The sequence below is a fragment of the Gossypium raimondii genome, chromosome 12 (assembly GCF_025698545.1).
Source record: "Gossypium raimondii isolate GPD5lz chromosome 12, ASM2569854v1, whole genome shotgun sequence".
Taxonomy (NCBI): Eukaryota; Viridiplantae; Streptophyta; class Magnoliopsida; order Malvales; family Malvaceae; genus Gossypium; species Gossypium raimondii.
In genome coordinates this window covers 814,133-833,548 of record NC_068576.1, presented here as the reverse complement: position 1 = coordinate 833,548, position 19,416 = coordinate 814,133, and the positions used below count along the sequence as shown (strand labels likewise).

Sequence of the window (19,416 nt, the reverse complement as noted above, 5' to 3'; positions counted from 1 at the left end):
AGAATTTTGAATTTCCAGATCTGAAATAAAATCCCCAAAACAAGAAAGAATCAAATTGAGAATAGAAATAAGTGTTAATAAGGGTTCTTGAAACCTAAAGGAGATTCGATTACGCCAATTGAACACCAAGATAGTTTTCCCAAATTTCGACAATCTAATTTCACCCAAAAGAGTATGGAAGAACCCTAGAAATTGGGGATTTTGGGTTGATTCCTTAAGATAGAAAAAGGTGAAAACACAATAAGAACAGAAAATAAATTAGATAAAGATTCAAAGACAAGCGAAATAAAGAAAGAATTGATGAAGAAATTAAAAGATAAGTCCTAAGAAGCCTTGAAATCCCGAAAGATCTCACAACTCCCTTCAAACGGCTCTAATCTCCCTCCAAAGAATATCAATGGCAAGAAGAAGGCTGAAGATGGCTCCCACAATCAAAAGATTGTTAAAACAACTTCTAAAGAAAACTCAAGAGAGAATTCTTGGAGAAAAACTCAAAGAGAATTCTGCACTTAAACAAATCTGATATTTTTGATATAATTGAGAAGTTGTTTACAAGGTGGCTAGCCATGCTTTTAAATAGGCCTTATAACTAGTCTTAATCTAATTAGAAAACTAAAATAAAAAAAACTCCTAATTATTTTAATATGAAAATTCAGCCAAGGGTCTTTATTTGGGACTCTGGGACTGAATATTTACATAAAAATTAAACTTAGTAAAAATAAATAAATAAATAAATAAAAATAAAACTTTACAACTTGGGCCACTTTGACAATTTGACCTGATTTTCAACTAAGTATGGGTGGATTTCTTGATTGGGCTTGGAATCTTCTTATTGGGCCTTGCCTTTGTGACTCGTATCAGATAATCGCGTTCGTTCCGACTCTTGGAACCTTCTCCGCACCCTTTCTCAACCCTGCAACCGCTGGTTGGTCGGTTACGGGACGAGAACCAAATGACGGCATTCAGACAAGTATTGGGATGACTGTGGGTTGGTGGATATTGCATACTCTGGAAGCTGGTTCACATGGGAATGAGGCAGATTGTCGAATAATAATATCCGAGAAAGGCTTGATAGTGGGCTTGCTAATGCTGAATAGAAGGATGAGTTTCCTAATTATTCTTTGCAACACCTTCCGCACAGTTTTTTCTGATTACTGCCATTGATATTGTTAGATACAACCCACATGCTGTTATGAGCAGAAAAGTTAGTAGGAGACATTTGCGAAGATTAAGTGAAACGGGGCGTTTTGGCGTTTTGTTTTTAACAGAATGGTCCACGTCATTCTATTTGTTTGTTTTTCTTTATATTGAATGCATTGCATGTTTATACGGTTATGTTGAATATACATGAAAATTTCTCAAATCTCTGAATTCTCCTCTCTTCTTCAAATTCTTTTTTTCTTCCTTTACTCTTAATTTTGTTCCGTAACAAAGGTATCAGAGCTTTCTCGATCCCTTTTAAATGGCCGGCGATGGTGTCTTGACGTGGTGGCAGAAAGAAGTGGGCAGTATACAGCAGGAAATTTCAAAAATCCGAGAGAAAATCGCGCATCAGGAGACCAAAATGGAAACTCGACTTCAAGAGTTCAAAGTTGAGCTTCGAGGAGACTTGCAGGCGTGGATGGGCCAGTATTTTGGACCTCCGGTGACAAGCTCGTCGGGAAATCCTGCAGCTGCTGCTGTTGATAAGGGAAAAAGAGTCCTAGGGGCTCCTCCTGGGTTCCTACCAAAATATTCTGATCCACATCAGATGCAGACGGATCCGTCCGTTGCTGCAGGAGGTAGTGTGCATTTGAGAGGGCAACCACTTGCTTTGGGAGCTTCGGGGAAAGGTAACAGGCTGGAATGGCCCAGGTTTGATGGCACTGATTTCAAGGGATGGTGGACCAAATTGGAACAGTTCTTTGAGGCCGATGGTACTCCAGATGCTAACAAGATCCGACTGGTAATGCTGAACCTGGAAGGGCAGTTCATATACCAGAAGGGCGCACGCGCCTTGAACACGAGCATTGGTGCAATAGCGATAGTTTCAAGTGGAACGGGGTGTTTGGATACAGGGCAGTTCATGTACCAGAAGGGCGCAACATTCGGTGCCCCGTTGGGAAATACTGCACCTTTTCCGGAGAGGGTCCAAGTTGGGGGATCTCCTATGTACAGGATAGAAAGAAAGCTTGGTAAAGGTGGACTTGGTCAGGTGTTTGTTGGAAGACGTGTTAGTGGTGGAAATGAACGTGCAACTGGTTCTACAGCCATGGAGGTAGCTTTGAAATTTGAGCATAGAAACATCAAAGGTTGTAGTTATGGTCCTCCTTACGAATGGCAAGTTTACAATGCTCTAGGTGGTAGTCACGGAGTTCCAAAAGTGCACTACAAAGGAAAGCAATGAGACTATTATGTGATGGTTATGGACATATTAGGGCCCAGTTTATGGGATGCTTGGAATTCTTCAGGGCAAACGATGTCTGCAGAAATGGTAGCTTGTATAGCTGAGTCCCTATCTATACTAGAGAAGATGTACTCCAAAGGTTATGTGCATGGGGATGTTAAACCTGAGAACTTTTTACTTGGTCAACCATCCACGCCATAAGAGAAGAAGTTGTTTCTTGTTGACCTTGGATTAGCAATAAATGGAAAGATAGCAGCAGTGGACTGCATGTTGATTATGATCAACGACCTGATATATTTAGAGGAACTGTTCGATATGCAAGTGTCCATGCACATTTGGGAAGAACTACTAGCAGAAGAGATGATCTTGAGTCTCTTGCTTAAACGTTCATATTTTTTACATCGAGGCTGGCTACCATGGCAGAAACATACATTCCAAGTCAAATTTCCTCATTTTCAGCCTTGAGGACAAGGCTGTTTTCTGGGAAAGGAATATTGTTATGAGCAGAAAAGTTAGCAGGAGACATTTGCGAAGATTAAGTGAAACGGGGCGTTTTGGCGTTTTGTTTTTAATAGAATGGTCCACGTCATTCTATTTGTTTGTTTTTCTTTATATTGAATGCATTGCATGTTTACACGGTTATGTTGAATATACATGAAAATTTCTCAAATCTCTGAATTCTCCTAAATTCTCCTCTTTTCTTCAAATTCTTTTTTTTTCTTCCTTTACTCTTAATTTTGTTCCGTAACACATGCCTTATATAGGGCGCTCTTGGAGGTTCCGTTTCAAAACTGATTGGGTTCTTGTGAAAGTGTTGTAAAAGATAGTTGGGCTAATTCAGCTAGTAACGTGGTTGCCAAATTGAAACAAACGGATGTTGATTTGGGTAACTAGAGTAAGGGCATTAGAGCTTGTAGGTCTCATCGTACTACAATGCTTAAGCAGCGGTTAGCTAAGTTGAATGAAGATGACCCTAATTCCTATCTGTCAAAGAAATTAATTCAGATCGAATATGATTTTCTTTTTCACCTTTTTTTTTTGTTCAGCGTGAAAAAGATATATGTACGAATATATTTATAAAATTTAGGTGGAAAGCAAATAAACAAGATTAATGGTGAGTTTAGATAGGCAGTACGTTTACTTGCGGTTAATGTAAAAACAGTAATGACGATGAGATTAAATATTGTAGCGATACTGTAGCTTGAGACAAAAAATAAACTAAACACACCACACCCAATCGCCCATCCAAATCCACCCTAAAACTTTGAAAATCGAAACTACTTTTCTAAATTTTTTCGTGTTTAAATTCTTTTAAAAAAATTTATATAAAAACATAAAAAGATAAATATATATATATATATTATTGTTGAAATTTTAATCATTTCTCTACTAATGTATAAAAAATATATAAACAAAAAACAAAAGCATCTCCAGAGAATGACAGAGTGAAGAATTTATGGATACCTTACAGTCATTTCATTTGCTTTTTCTTCTTTTTTTTCATTTTCATCACCAGACAAACAATATTGTTAATACAGATTGAGACCAACAACTTCACACAGTTTTCTGTACATACAAACAAATCCAATATCATCAACACAAAGGAACTTCAACCCAAATCTAAGTACCAGAATGAGTTTTACCCCCTTCTCCTAAGCTCAATACTCTCATCCATTTTTACGTATTGCCAGCTGAATAACATGTACAAAAGAGAGGAAGGGAACGATGAAGCGTCGTTCTTGCTACACTTTAAGTATACAACACAACCACCATTGCCCTCCCCCACCCTTTATTTACAGGGTGCAATGCATTTTGAATCCAAAAACATACCTTTGCTAAGCTTTCCACAGTGGTCAAACCAATACCGTGACTGATGAATCCGGTTCAACCTGTTAAAAGAATCCCGACCGTGAAAGGACAAGTCAATTTAATTTTAGACAAAGGTGGATAAACAACATTATTAACGAGGAAAGCAAATGGTGTTTGAGGAAATGCTGCCCCATTACTTGAAGTTTTCTACCTTCTTCAGAGAACAGAAATATGCCACCTAGCATTTCATCATTTTCCCCATCTTCTTCCAGTTTTTCCTTTCCACAGTGGTTGCTGCTGATGCTGTCGACATCATCATTTGCATGTACAGACAACTTGCCACTTCCATTCTGCTGTATGATTTCATAGTGCCCTTCCCGGAAGTGCACAAAATCAACCGCAATCTGTTGTGCAGAAAGTGATGATTCATCTGCCAGAATGTTTTTAGGTGCATCATAGTGGTCTACATGCAACATTGAGGCAGCACCGATCCCTACAGCATTGAAAGAAGGTATTCCTTCAGCCTTACTTCTTGATGGAGGCAACTCCCTCTCCAGAGAGGAAAAATCACTTCTCTCAGAGTGACCGGTATCATTATATATATTCTCTGAGTGCTGAAATGGAGAAGATTTGACAGTCAAAGACTCCTGATTCAACACCAATGGCTCAATGAAGCCATTCCCCATTTTTCCATGGCAAGTTTCATTCAGACCCTGGTAGATGGATGGATAAGGCTTTTCGCTGTTAATCTGATCGAAATCAAGTATATTATCCAGTCTCCTTGATGAACCTGACAGGAATTGCAATCATCAAATGAATGCAATTTTAGAGGCAAGGACATTTCAATAGCAAAACCAAAATTTCTCTCGAGCAATCACATAGGCTTACCTCCTTCAGAACTTTCAGTGGAGCTAAGTGACGCTGGTTTTGAATGACAAATAATAATCTCTTGCGAGGCTTTATATTCACCTTGATGAAGATCAGGAGACAAGGACAGAGGATATTTCCCAACGGAAAAACACCTATATGGAACAACCAAGATAGCTACTTTATAGATTTTAAACACAAACCATAGTCAACAAACATGCACATGAACACACATTTGCGTTGCATGGACTTGCTGCATCTAAAGCTTGTGGGAAGCATTGAATTCCCAGAAGTATGGAACGTCAATCCTTAAAAATGAAGGAAAATTTAACCAGAAATCCTTTTTTTGGCAATCAAATACATATTTATGTCCAAAACTCTGTACAAGAAAATATTCCATGATATTAGTACATCCTATATTCATCTAACAAACTACCCTTCTTCAACCAAAGCCAAACACTCTTTCCCTCCTGAGTATCGTATGCGAGCACATTATAACTGAGGGTGAAAGAGGTCATATTATCTTGCATCTTCTGTATACTGGAGGAAATAGTAAAAATCAAGACCAAACAATAATTACAGAACTCTGCTGTACGTTTAAAGACCTCAGGCACACATGGAAACACTAACTTAAATTTGTGGCAAAATGCTAAAAGACAATCTTATTATATCCTTGGTTATACTTTGAGGCTACACTATAAACAACATCAGCATTAATACGGACAATAGATGTTAGATGTAAACACATTCTTAGTGCAAACTAAGTATGAGAAACTTCCAGATAAATTCAGCAACATCAGCCCATTTCAGTGAGATTTTCCTTGAATCATCGGCCAGAATAAAACATTTCACTAGATTGGAATCAATAATAACCAGAAACTTCAGGCAAGGATGGATATCAATATTAAATTCAGAGTTCAAAATATGGCTAGAGCAGCCAAAAAGAATATGCATGAAAGGGAACTCACCTGTCATTCCAGCTTGATTTGATTCGATGGAAGCGATCAAAAAAAGGTAATAATTCCTTGCTTTTGATTTCAACTTCATGAACTGGGACCTCCTCAATTTCAAACTCACCACCATTATGACTATTGGCTCTTGAAGAATCCATCATATAGAAAGAAATCTGTAATAATGAAAAAACTAAATCAACCAAGTTATTGCACCTATTATGAGTAATAGAAAATTAAGAACATGAACTACCTTAGACTTTTGCCATGTTGGTAACCTCCAGGAGTTTACTTGCACCTCTGCATTAGAGAGGTACCAGTGGAAGCTCTCATGGGGCTTTGTGGGAAGAGGTGTTGAAGTCTTCTCTCCACGGGCATTATCATTAATTTCCAGAGAATTAATGCTGTATTCCTCACAAACTGATTTACTTTGAACAACTTCAGCTAAATCTTGTCTCTCAAGGGTAGCCTTAGAAATACTTTCCTCTCTTTCTGGCCAATCTGACCTCCTACATACATCCCACCACTGAACAGGTTCAACCTTCACCCTCAAGTCATCCTCTTGTACGTGTGTATATGAAGCTGTCTGGAATCTTAAATTACTTGCTCCTGAATCTGCCCCAATTGACGGGAGAAGCTCATGTTGAACTACATGACCTGATGGAGTATAAACTAAGAGATGTTCCAAGGAATTAGTTCTTGAAACAACATGCTGAGGAGCGAGCGATATAGAATTATGAAAAGCAGCAGCAACAGCACCAGATGGCACAAAAACCTTTCCTGTCGCAGAATTCGCAGCATTGCTTACTGTATTAAGCCATCCAAAACTACTATATTTTATCCTGCTGACAACAGAAAGGGCAACAGGTAGTGGGGGTGGGAAAGATTGCTGATTAGTGACACAAGATGAGGTAGACCACCATGGTAGGGATATAACTGGAAAAAGGGAGGGTTCTTCACCCTGAGAACTAAGCGTTTGAAATCCTGTATCACCTCCAAATGGGGACAAGACAAAAATATGGCAAGTTCCCTTGGATGAAACAATCGCAACCCACTGACTATAGTGACTAAAGCAAATATCTTGAATCATCTGTTAAATTATAACATAAAAAAAGGAACAAAAACAAAAAATATATATTAAAATGCAATCTGCAAGGGGAAGGTAGAAAAGTAAGATATATCTTGAAACTAAAATTATACTAACAGCTGATGTCATTCCCCGATGTAGCTTGTAAAGATGCACATGAGAAGAGCTCCAGTCAGAACTTTGCACACCGGATCCAGAGCGCACATACGATGGCATGATCCTGAAGATGTTTATATTATTTCCATATACTGATGCAGTAACCAGAAGGGTCCCACTAGGGTCAAAACTTAGTGCAGAGATTGGGCTTGTATGAGCTTTAAATTGAGATATAACATCTCGAGAAACAAAATCCTTTATGACAACCTACAAAATCAACCATTTGAATCATAAGAAGTGTCAGTAATTGGATGTTCTAAATCTCATCTATCATGTAAAATATACTCTCTTAATAGAAAATAAATAAGACGGCACAGTCACTAATGCATCCTCCCAAAGCTATTTATGATATAACTGCATTCATTTTGTTCTTCCCATTTAGCCTTGCAACTTCCATAGACAAGGAAACATGAGGCCCAATTTGCTCCATTTGGAGATAAAATTGGAAAAACAAAAACGATCATCTCATTCTCTTTGCGGACTCCATACCTTTAATAAATTAAATTAAATTCTATTTTTCAGAGATAATAATATTCTTTATGATTGAAATGATATTATGTATCCTGCTAGACTTCTTATAAGTAGAAGCATAGCAAGACATCCTAGAGGAATCCAACTGGAATATTTAAATTAGTTTTCGAGTCATCAGGCAGTAACCTCAATGCATTATTTTGCTGCAAACATGAACTATTCAGAAATGCCATCCAAAAATAACAGGTTTAACCTCAAATTTTAAAGCATGCGTACTTTCATCCTGAAATATAGAGAAAAGAAAGATCTTATTAAAATAGAATGTAATCTACGTAAAAGCATAAGACTAACCATTCCTGCATTGTCCATATCAGTTCCTGCAAGTCTTCCAACTTTCCAAACTGAATTCTGTGACACGGGGGAATGTGAGCCATCAGGAAGTAGCTCTTGACAACACTTGGATAAAGTCCTGTATCCCATATCTCCCAGGTTGATTAGCCCAGTTGCCAAATGCTTACTAGATTCCATTGCATAACGAGCAACCAAACTACTTCCACCAGGGGATGTTGATGGACTGACACCAGGAGAAGGGGTAAGGTTTTGTGGGCTTAACCGTCCAGTGTTAGACAACAGTGGATTATTGGAAGCATATGCTAACCACCTTGGACCCACAGCCATTGGACCCAAGCCGACATTAACCCCAACAGCCCCTTGTCCTGCCAACTGGGGAACAGGATAGGTGAGGACACTAAACTTATTCTCGAGAGTGAGGGCATCAAAACAATATATCTGCAACCATACAAGAAGAGTTGATTATGATATCTGCAGCACCAGAAATAAACTAGAAAAAGAGGAGTGCATAATCTTCATAAAATTGCTTTGCCTTTGATTGGTATATATATCTCAGCTTACTGCCTTTGGACTGACCGATCACTTGCAGCACTAGTTAAAGCAATACAAGAAACTAAGACAACCTACAGACTGAGATCACTAATAACCATGACTACAACAAAACTTAGAACAAAAGGAGATACAGGTTATAAGGAAAAACCTATGCTGCTGATAAATTTTTATCATAGAATAAAGCAGCAACAATGCCGAGTAATTTAATCTGCACTTCAAAACCCAAAACATGCAAAATGAATTTTCAAACTCTCTTAAATTAATATACCATTTATATCAGCCAGCACTTACCTGTGTTGCAAGACCTACCGCTACAATCCGGGAACTGCATCTAATCATGCAAACCGATGATCGAAATCTCAGCACATGCACATAAGAGTGAGACTGGAGAGAGTAAAATCGAACTGTTGTAGGTGAGTTGACAGTGTTTCCTGACTGTGGCTCCATACGGCAATCTTGGGCCACCCCAACTGAATGGCCAGTGTTCTGAGCCAATCTTGAACTATTGGTGTCATAACCAGCAACGACCAATAGCATAGGATGCGATGACTTGAATCCTTCTTGTCCATCTGAACTCAGGGGGCAAGGCTGCATCTGTAAGAAGGAAACTGGACCATCACGCTTTGAAACTAGTTCACTATAGTTAGAGGCATCCTCCACATCAAGGACTTGAAATCCATTCTGGTAACCAAGTAAGAGGACACGCTTGAAGTGAGACGGACCAAGTTCCAACCTGTCAAAGCCAGCCCATGTTACCTGTTCATGGAACAAATAATGGAAACACACCTAAGCAAACGTTGATTTCAAAATAGGAAGAAAGGAGAAGCATTCTGAGACAGCCCAAAAAAATCCAACAGAATTATTATATTTAATTCGAATGTGCCAAATTCACACCAAGGCAGGGAGAGCAGATAAAAAAATCATTGTGTAAAAATTTGTTTGTTGATAATTTAAAGCTAAGCCTCACCATTCCATGAGAAACCACATTCCAAGTCTAGTGCAGCTTAAAAAGAGATTCTTAACAAATATTAATGCTTCACAGAGCACAACAGTCCAGATATGAGACATTATGAAAGACACATTCATGCACACACTAGTTCTACTATATCAATTCTCCACTGTAAAAAATCATAACAATCTAAATAAATTTAATTCACAAGATAGTGCATCGGTGACTTAACTCTTTAAGATTTTCCAAACAAACACCCCATGAAAATTGTGCAGACAAAAAGCAGCATGAAATAATCAATGCTTTAAAGGATATCAAAGATAAATAATCAATGCTTTAAAGGATATCAAAGATATAAGGTTTGAGTTAACATAGTTAGAGCAGGTTAGCTAGACTCCATATCCAAATTGTTTAATATTAGCAGAGTCAAAACTAGTTTTGTTAAGGTGTGCGTTTAGGAACTGTGCCTGCATAGGTGTTGTTAGACAAGGAGCTTTTGATGAGGCAAGCACACTTTTCTAAGGAGGCAGACACCAGAAATATATATATTTGAAGTTCTCTTTAATTTCTTTCATTTTTTTCATTAATTGCATCTTTAGTAGTTTTTTTAAAGGACAAATTCAAGCTCTCTACTTCTAATGTTTGAATATTCAACAATCTATGGACCATAAAAAGATCGTGCATATTGGCCAACAAAAGAAAAGGAAAATTGTGCATGTTTTATAAGATGGGCCGCTCTTTAGAGTTTATAATCAAAATTATATATCTTAAGTGTGTGCATATCTGCATACACGTACACAAATACACATACTGCGCCTTACTTAAGTAAGCGACTTCTTGGGCAATATAATAGCTGAAGCACCTAAAGCTCATAGTGCGCCCTAGAAGTAGACAAGACTGAGCCAAATGGTTCTCGACAAGTAATACCGAGTAGTGAGAGCAATTAAGCTTTAAATCACCATTAACTCTATGCAAACACTAGACAACTCTACTAAGTAAGCTAAAAGCTTTCAAGTACCAAGCAAGCTAAGAGTTCAAAAGCTAAAAAGAAAGAAACCAGAAAAACAAATGTAAACGATTGAGCCTAAAATGGAAAGTAAACCTGATCTTTATGATCTTCAGAAGAAGTAGAAATGGAAGCAGCGACGGAAGCACCAGCGGAGCGAACCGTGGATGCGACGTTACTAGCATTCGAGGAAACAGTCTTCAAACAAGACGATATTATCCTCAAAGAATTCGGCAACAAGCCATTGTTCCTTCCTTTCCCTTTCCTCATCCTCCAACTATAAAAACACTCCTACTCGTACTACTACTCTCGAGCAAAACCGCCACCGACTCTTCTCCTTCTTCTCCTCCTCCTTTGTCACTGTCACCACCAGCATCACAACGGCCTAACTCCGCCTTCACCACCGTGACCACCGGCGAGTAGCATCTCCGATCGCCGACGATCGGATTTAACATCCGATTCTCCTGATCGCCACTCGAAAATCCTCACAACAAACAAACAAAAATAACTTTTACTTTTTTGCAACTTAGCCTGAGATTACTTTAAGGCTTGCTTAATGTTTGACTTCAAAGGAAATATTATCAGCTGTATCCTCTTTATACTTATCCAAATTTACTCTTCTACATAAGGTATTTTTATTTATTTATTTATTTTCAAATTTTGTCTCTCAGAAGTTTCTCTTTTTCTTTCGCTTTCTCTCTCATATCAATCTATTTTTAATTTTTTTGAATGAATTCTTATTTACAAAAATTAAATAATTTATTAAAACTATAAAACTCGAAATAAATTTTGGTTAAGATAATAAATTTAAATGTTTAAAAATCATAGCGTATTGGCGTACTAGAAATAAATTTACTATATGTGAAATTTTATTAATTTTATATAAAAATATTTTTGTATAATTTTAATTCAAATAAAAATTAGTTTCGGAAGGTAAGTCATAATTTGATTTTTCATATAAAATATATTTACAAAAATAAAAATATTATCATAATAATATAATTTTATAATTTTTTTACTCATTTTTAATTGAATTTAATTAATATAAACTGAAAAGTTAAAAAACAAAAATATTAATAATACATCCATTTATAAATATCTTTGTTTATATTTTTAATGTTATAGAATAGTTTTGAATGGGCGATTGGGTGTGGTACGGTGCGTTTATTTTATTTTCTGTCTTATATTATAGTATCTCGTTATCGCTATTTTTACACTAACTATAGATAGAAAGTGAAATTTTGGTTTGGGAGGGAGATGTGGACCGAGCGGTGTGGCTTGGACTTTGGATCACAACACGCGAAAGCCTGAAAAACATGTTTACAATTTTTCTTAAAAAATATAAAACAGTGTGACCTTTGTCTCGTGCCGTGTGATATCAGTTGTCAGGCTGTTATTAATTTTTCTGTTGATTCATTAGTGAATTTTGTCTTCGCATTGGGCTTCTTGCAGTAGATTGGCATGGGCTGGCCAACTTAAGACTTCTTTGGTTTGGATTGGACATGAATTTTATTAGTGACTATCCTAAATATTTAGTGTTTTTTTTTTAAATTAGTAAATTATGAGGTTTTAATGTATTATATTTTATCAAAATTAGGGTTTAATTAGCGTTTTAATTAGGGTTAAATTGATAACATGATTAACATAATGGCATAGTTTTTTTTTAATTTAGAAGTCGGATTAAAATTTTCACTTATCATTTAATGGTAACAACTAATACTTTTATCAAATTGGACTCACTAATGATATTATAAAGAAACCAAAATATTGTATCAAATAAAACTAGAGGGTATCAACTAGGAGGAGTTTGAGCATGCTTTAATGTATTTTTCTTTTAGTTTATTTGGTGGAGAGAGGTTATAGGTAGAAGTATTGTATAAAAAGGTTTAATGATAAATCTAGCCACTAACATTACATGTTTTGTCAAAATAGCCCTAATTATATTTTTTAGTCTTTTTAGCCATCAATCTTTGTTTTTTTCAAATTGTTTTTTAATCGATTTGATGAAAATACAGTTAAAAAGTTAAACGGGATGATGTGAAATTTCATACGTGGAACATTCTTAACGAGGTGTAATTTATTACTTAAGTAACCTAATAAGATAATTACATGTGAAAAATAATAAAATAAATAAATCATACATGAAATTAAAAAATAACTCTTAATTTAAAGAAAATAAACTTAATTGTCTAAAAAAGTTTGAAATGATCATATGTTTGTTTCTTGAGAGGTTTTTAAAAGATGATTAATAAATCAAATAAAAATACCGAATATGTGTGTTCATTTTAAAACCTTTTGTTAGATAATTAGTTTATTTTCTTTAATTCTGATTATTTTTTCACATATAATTATTTTATTGGATTATCTAAGTAATAAATTTTATCTCATTAAAATATTTCATGTATGAAATTTCATATCATCTCGTTAACTTTTTAATGGTACTTTCATCAAATATGTTTTTAAAAAAAGTAATTTGAAAAAGGAATAAAGGTTGATGGTTAAAAAATTTCAAAAATATAATTAGGGCCATTTTGACAAAACATGTAAACATTAGTGGTCAAATTTGTCATTAAGCCTATAAAAAAATGTTGAAAATTTTAGATTTACAAGCTAAATTCTCAAGGGAAAATTTAGTGGCGAGAGTTCTAATCTTCAAAGGTTGAGGTGTGACATATTTAAGTTCTGTAGTTGTAATTGTTTAAAGATAATGAATACTCCTCACTGAGTTAGGTTCTGCAAATATAGAGAAAACGAATTGCGTAAACAAACTTGATTGTCACTTGTTTATTTTGTGTCTTCATAGTGCGTGGATAAGTGAAAACTTCTGCAATCACGGCTCTTTATAGTTTTCATTATATTAAAAAATGAAATTATTAATAAATTTTTTTGTGGAAAAAGAAGTTAATAATAAATGGAAAAACTAAAGAAAAAAGTTAGGGTGAAATGATAAGATGATGAGAAGATAAGAAAGAAGGTAGGCGGATTACGGTGGGTGTAATGGAGTTACGTGCCGCCTAGGTTGGGTCAATTGTAAATAAACAAATCATCATCGTCATAAGTCAATTGGCTAAACACCTTGAGAAAAAAAAAAAAAGATGATCCCATCAATTGGCTCACGATAGAAATATATAATTAATTTATGTTTTTTTTATTTATTTTAGTTTTAGATTTTATATGGTTTTTAAAAAAAAAATTAGACGAACATATAGTAAAATATTAAAATGTCACGTCATTATATTATAATAATAAAAACTGTTAAATTTGACTACTAATGTGAAAAAAACACATTGATTAAGTTGAGAAAAATACTGATTCTAATCTACTAATTTTTAAATATATATATTTTGATTCCTCAAGATATCTACCGAATCAGTCTAGTAACTAATCTTCCGTGATTTCGTAGGCCCATTAAGGGTAGATATTTTTAAAATATATTTAGTTAAGTGTATAAGCATTCTATAATCAATAGATTTAAATGTCTAAATCAGTATTTGTTATTCAAATAAGTGACATAGATTCATATAACGAATATCCGGGATATCTATCGCATCTACTTCAAATTTGCAGCAGATAGTAATTTTAAAATTTGAATATTCAATTCTCAAAACCTAACGCTAATTTTGAAGAGGATTATTTTGTACAAAATTTTACTCATCATTCAATTTTAATTTTAAATCATCTTGATTAGTTTTATTTTATGTCTCGCTATTTAGTGTTTATCTTCTTTATTCCATATTATCGTTTTTAGGAATATACAAAAGTTCAATTAAATAATATTTAATGAAAATTTTAATCAATATGTTAGATGTAACAATATGACATATTTTACTTCAAATGAGAGAACTCAAATTTAAATATTAGATACGAGATTATTGAAACATATAATTATGAACTTTAACTTTGTATGGAAACATGTTTTTCTATTAATATATCTGCCTAAAACTATTTATAGTCCCTTAAATAGAAGGATAATACGTTTCAACGCACTCAAACCTACGTCCTCCTGCACTAATAATAATGCCAATACTAATTGAACTAAGAGTCGATCAACTCAGATATTTTTGACATTATGGATATGCCAAAAATTAATAATTATCCATTAATTTTTGTTTAAATTAATTCATTTCCTAATATAAGGGTGGGTTTAAATGGGCGGTGCGTTTATCTGTGGTTAGTGTAAAAACAGCGGAGGCGATGAGATTAGATACTGTAGCGTGAGACAAAAAATAAGCTAAACGCACTGCACCGCACCCAATCGCCCATCCAAACCCACCCCCTAAATTGGTTGTGATTTGACAAAGAAGTAAATTGAAAAAGTCCAACAACATAGAATTGAAGAGAGAGAAAACAGTATTAAAGAATAAATCAAAGATGACGTGGAATAATAACATAGCAAATAAATATCTTATTTTAAAAATAAAAACAAAAGAGCCTTCTTTTGGGAATTAAAAAAAACTCCTTTTATCATTGTTTGCTTTAAAGTTAAAATAAATTAGAAAAAAGAAAAAAAAAAGACAATGGCTGGTTCTCCCCCTTAATCTATTTCTCCGACAAAAATTGACTGAACCATAGGGTATTCTCTCTACTTCTGCTCCCCAATGATTCTCTTATGTACATGTCTTCTATGTCCCAAACACACTGCCATTCTTCACATTCCTTTTTGCCCTCCTCGGAATTCTACCCAAACCCTAATCCTGTTCTGTTCCTTTTTAAAAATCCCATTTTTTAATGTACGTGAAACAACGTCAATCTTTTCAATTTGGTCCCCCCTTTCAACTTCATCTCTCTGCATGCACCATTTCAAATCTCTTCATTGAAAGCTTTTTTGAAAAAACGGGACCCGACATTTCTTAATGCTCTTTAAGCTGTTGGGATTGCCATTAAGTAGCTGCACTACCTGCATGACATTTTAACAACCAACTGTTAACATATATATACGTATATGTATATGTAATATGTATGCATGCATGAAAGTTATCAAAGCTTTGATGTGGAACTTGTCGACATGCCTGACTCATTTGCGGACGCCGTATCGACGACCGGTGTATGCACAGCGAAGCGGCTAGGAGGACAAGGCCCATTTCTCGAGCACTGTAATCGTTGCCGAGATTGGGATCGATCAGCTCTCGGATTTCGTTCTTCTTTAGCAAAGGTTTAGCCTAGGTGGGGTCGAAAACAAATTCAAGGCATAAATAAAATACATGTGCATATCCATATAAGCGAGTACTTGAGTATATGGTGATGTTGTGTGTCTGCTTTAGTGGCGGTACGTACCCACAATACAAGGCTTTGCTGAGAGTAATCCAGAGCTCTACGGCCGGTAACGAGTTCCAACAACAGTACACCAAAGGCAAACACATCGGTTTTTTCGTCGACTATGCCGTGCATCAAGTACTCAGGAGCTAGGTAGCTGCAAAAAGAATGACATAAAGGAGATCGATTTAATTATTGGAATCGATAGCCGATAATTGTAATGAAAAGTTCAGTGTTTAGGTATACGAACCCGAAAGTGCCTTCGAACTTGGAAACGGTGTGGTGAGTCCAGTTTTCGGGTAGCCATTTCGCGAGTCCGAAGTCACAAATCTGTTGCTTTCTTATGTTACTATATAACAAAGTAAGAAATGGAACGTTTAAGGATTTGGTTTTGGAGGGTACCTGAGGATCAAAGTCCTTTGTAAGCAAAATATTTGCAGCCTTGACATCTCTATGTATGATTCTCCTCTTACTACCTTCATGAAGATACCTTAAACCTTCAGCTGTTCCTAAAGCAATCTTAAACCTAATACCCCATGTCAGTTTTTCCTTTGAACCTGTAAGAAAAAACAATACATAAAAAAAAGGTCAATTCAGACCGGGATCCATCATCCATCCCTTCAATGTTCATAATTTCATGAAAACGATGAAACTAACCATAAAGAAGAGAAGCTAAGCTCCCATTTGGAGACAACTCAAGGACAAGATGCATTCCACCTTCAATTCCATAACCAATTAACTTAGCAGTGTTGGGATGGTTCACATGAGCCATAATCCCAAGCTCAGACAAGAAATCCCCTATAATCTCATCGGCTGTGCCTTTTGTTAGTCGTTTTATTGCAACAAGCTGTCCGTTTCGTAAACTCCCTTTATAGACTTCAGCATAACCACCTTTTCCGACAAGATTCTCTGCACACACACACCAAAAAAATAAAATAAAATAAAAAATCAACCCATAATCAAATTCCAAGCAGAGTACAAAGTATACTAACCAGTGCTGAAGTTTTTTGTGGCAGCTTGAAGCTCTGAAAGAGTAAAAATTTTCCTACGATTATATGAACCGGAAAAAAAATCTGGTGCAACAGCAAAGTTTTCTCTCATACTATTACTCCTTAACGACAGCCTAAATGACCCGAAATTCTGCAAATTGGCTAAAGATTTCTTCGATTTACTTCGGAATAATTGTGCCAATCCTCGCCATTTAGAACCACCTTGCTTTGAGCTTTGATCATTTGTTGGTTCTTTACAAGAATTAGTCCCTTCGAATTCTTCACTCCTAAAGAAATCCTCGAGAACACCAGTTGGAGAACATGTATCCACCTTCTTCTCCATTTTTTTAAACTTTCATGTTTCAGACGATAAGAGGCAAAACAGGGGAGACACAGAAACAGAGTACTCTGTTTTCTTTTTCTTGTCTTCCCCCACCAGTTTAATTTGCAAAATTGTTTTGATTTCCCTGCAGATATAATGGATAAGCAAAACAACACAGAGAAATAAAAACCCAGAAAAAAAAAAAAGCAAAGAGAATGAGTGAATACCATTGGAGGATGAAGGTTTTAAGTTGTTCAGAAATATACAGATATTGTAGTTGTGAGACGAAGAAGCAAACAACATAAAAAACAACAGAAGATATGGAAGATATTAAACGAAACCAAAAGAGGGGACGATTAAAGAAGAGGTGCACATAAATTTGCGGTTACTCTAAGCTTTTTATCATCACTTGCTTCTCCATCAATATTGTTTTCAATGATTTCTTTCTGTCTTTCTTTAAAAAAAAATGTTATTATTTATTTCTGAAGTAAATATTACTTCTTCTGCTTAACTAATTTATTTATTTTTAATTAATATTATTAAATAGAAAAAAAATGGAAAATATATATATATATAGCTTCGGTTGGTCAAAGACGGCTTCAGTCCATTGAGTTGCGGCACGTGACTTAGTTAGACACGTGGGTTTTTACTGTTATCTCTGCCGTATCATGTAAGAACTTTCCGGCTTGGTTCAATGACGGGACGTAATTATGGATCACACAAATATATATAAAAATCTCTATTATCTCCATCTAAAGAAAAAAAAAAAGGGAGGACAAAGTGGAATATTTTATAAAATTGTAAGCAATTTTCTGACTTTTCTACTAAAATCTAGACAAATAAATCATAATCTAAACAAGAACTAATTTAGTTTAGGGTTTTGGGACAAATGTACAATGTTTTATGAACGTGTCATGTTTTTAATTTGGTCAAAATGTTTAAAACCTTAAATTACTCGAATTTAATTAACGGAAAAAACCATTTAAAAAATTAAATATAAAAAATAAACAAAAATTTGAATGTGAAAAGAAAAATGGGAGGGACGATATGATGATTATTCCTTCATTGATTACCTTGTATACAAGTTTCACTTTATAAATCATGTCTTATACCACATCACCCCTTTAGGTTAGTTAAACCAAATCAATGCTACTTCCAATAAATTAAGTGGAGTGATAATAAATAATGAAAAGAGAATAATTGGGATCGGATTTGAAATTATAATCCTGCTATTTTCAAAATATGATGTGGTAATGCTATGTCATCTCGTTATTTTCATATATCACTTACTAAAATTTTAATTAATGGATCAATGACTATCATTTGTCTCAAGATTGAAATTTTAAAATTCAAAAAGTATATAAACTTAAAATGATCTAATTAGAGAATATTGACTAAATCTGAGATATGACCTGCTGGGTGTAATTAAGATTTTAAAAATTAAAAATTATAGGGATTAAAATTGACTAAATTAAAGTATAGATACTAAATCTACAACTTTCATAAAGTGCAAGAACTAATAATATAATTACATATATAAACTTTGATGTGAAGTATAATCAGCCGCGTAGTGAAAGGTTAGGTAGGCACAACACACCATGATCACCTTGATTAAATGGAAAATTTATTTTATAGTCCCTATCAAATACTAGTAATTCAATTTAATTTTGTTTAGCTTTTTTAGTTAAATGAAAATTTTTATTTTTGGCTCTTCCAAAAATAAGGTTTTTTTCAGCCACTGATTAAATGGGAAAAACTCTTTTTTGCCCCTCCCAAAAATCAATAATTTAAATTAAACTCCTTCAAAACAAAAATTTTAATTTGTATCCTCAAAATTTTATAATTTATCTTAGTTCCCTTAACACAATTTCTTCAGTTCACCCTCGAGACATATATAAATTTTGATTTGGTGTGCTTATATGTATATATATATGAAATTTTGGTTTTAATAATTATAAATTGCTAACATCATATTGACTTAATATTATTTTATGTTTATTTATTTCAGAAATAGGATTGACTACGAATTTGAACAATATACACATGGTTTCATAAAATCATACGATTATCCCGATCTAAATTAAGCAGGTTTTACATGAAGAAGATTTGCCTTGGCATGTTCTATTCGATACGAGTAGGAGAAGCGATATTCTTAAAAAAAAAATAGAGAAATTAGAACTAAGTCAATATGATACGGACCAGTCCCTTCTTCTTGTGTCAAAAATCTTACCATTTCTTCTGTCAAAAAAAAAAAGATCTTACCATTTC

General features: G+C 34.6%; 2 protein-coding genes across 3 annotated transcripts; both read right to left on the bottom strand.

Moving 5' to 3' along the window:
- Positions 1-3,839: 3,839 nt before the first annotated feature.
- On the bottom strand, positions 3,840-11,181 carry LOC105762632 (autophagy-related protein 18g). The gene is made up of 9 exons (XM_012580424.2): positions 10,681-11,181; positions 8,921-9,385; positions 8,078-8,515; positions 7,217-7,462; positions 6,266-7,102; positions 6,031-6,188; positions 5,084-5,217; positions 4,407-4,985; positions 3,840-4,275 (listed from the first exon to the last, which is right to left on the bottom strand). The coding sequence occupies exons 1-9, from the start codon at positions 10,852-10,854 to the stop codon at positions 4,271-4,273; spliced, it is 3,036 nt and encodes a 1,011-aa protein (XP_012435878.1). The 5' UTR covers positions 10,855-11,181; the 3' UTR covers positions 3,840-4,270.
- A 3,782-nt stretch (positions 11,182-14,963) lies between these two features.
- Positions 14,964-17,565, bottom strand: LOC105762631 (receptor-like cytosolic serine/threonine-protein kinase RBK2). 2 transcript variants are annotated; one of them, XM_052625764.1, is made up of 8 exons: positions 17,376-17,565; positions 16,830-17,293; positions 16,495-16,746; positions 16,240-16,394; positions 16,088-16,167; positions 15,859-15,994; positions 15,590-15,743; positions 14,964-15,477 (listed from the first exon to the last, which is right to left on the bottom strand). In XM_052625764.1, exons 2-8 carry the CDS (start codon positions 17,167-17,169, stop codon positions 15,395-15,397), a joined length of 1,200 nt encoding a protein of 399 aa, XP_052481724.1. In that variant the 5' UTR covers positions 17,170-17,293; positions 17,376-17,565; the 3' UTR covers positions 14,964-15,394. The 2 variants fall into 2 exon arrangements, with proteins under 2 accessions (XP_052481724.1, XP_052481726.1); XM_052625766.1 differs by lacking the exon at positions 17,376-17,565 and having other exon boundaries at positions 16,830-17,357.
- Between the last annotated feature and the right edge of the window lie 1,851 nt (positions 17,566-19,416).

What these genes read in the sequence shown, in the direction of transcription:
- LOC105762632 (XM_012580424.2), bottom strand. Translation starts at nt 10,854, where the DNA reads ATGAGGAAAGGGAAAGGAAGGAACAATGGCTTGTTGCCGAATTCTTTG. An exon ending in ATCGGGGAATGACATCAGCT is followed by an intron (nt 7,103 to 7,216) that starts GTTAGTATAATT and finishes ATAATTTAACAG; the next exon opens with ATGATTCAAGATATTTGCTT. An exon ending in CACTGAAAGTTCTGAAGGAG is followed by an intron (nt 4,986 to 5,083) that starts GTAAGCCTATGT and finishes AATTCCTGTCAG; the next exon opens with GTTCATCAAGGAGACTGGAT.
- LOC105762631 (XM_052625764.1), bottom strand. Translation starts at nt 17,169, where the DNA reads ATGGAGAAGAAGGTGGATACATGTTCTCCAACTGGTGTTCTCGAGGAT. An exon ending in CAAAGGACTTTGATCCTCAG is followed by an intron (nt 16,168 to 16,239) that starts GTACCCTCCAAA and finishes AGAAAGCAACAG; the next exon opens with ATTTGTGACTTCGGACTCGC. An exon ending in TCCGCAAATGAGTCAGGCAT is followed by an intron (nt 15,478 to 15,589) that starts GTCGACAAGTTC and finishes TCATGCAGGTAG; the next exon opens with TGCAGCTACTTAATGGCAAT.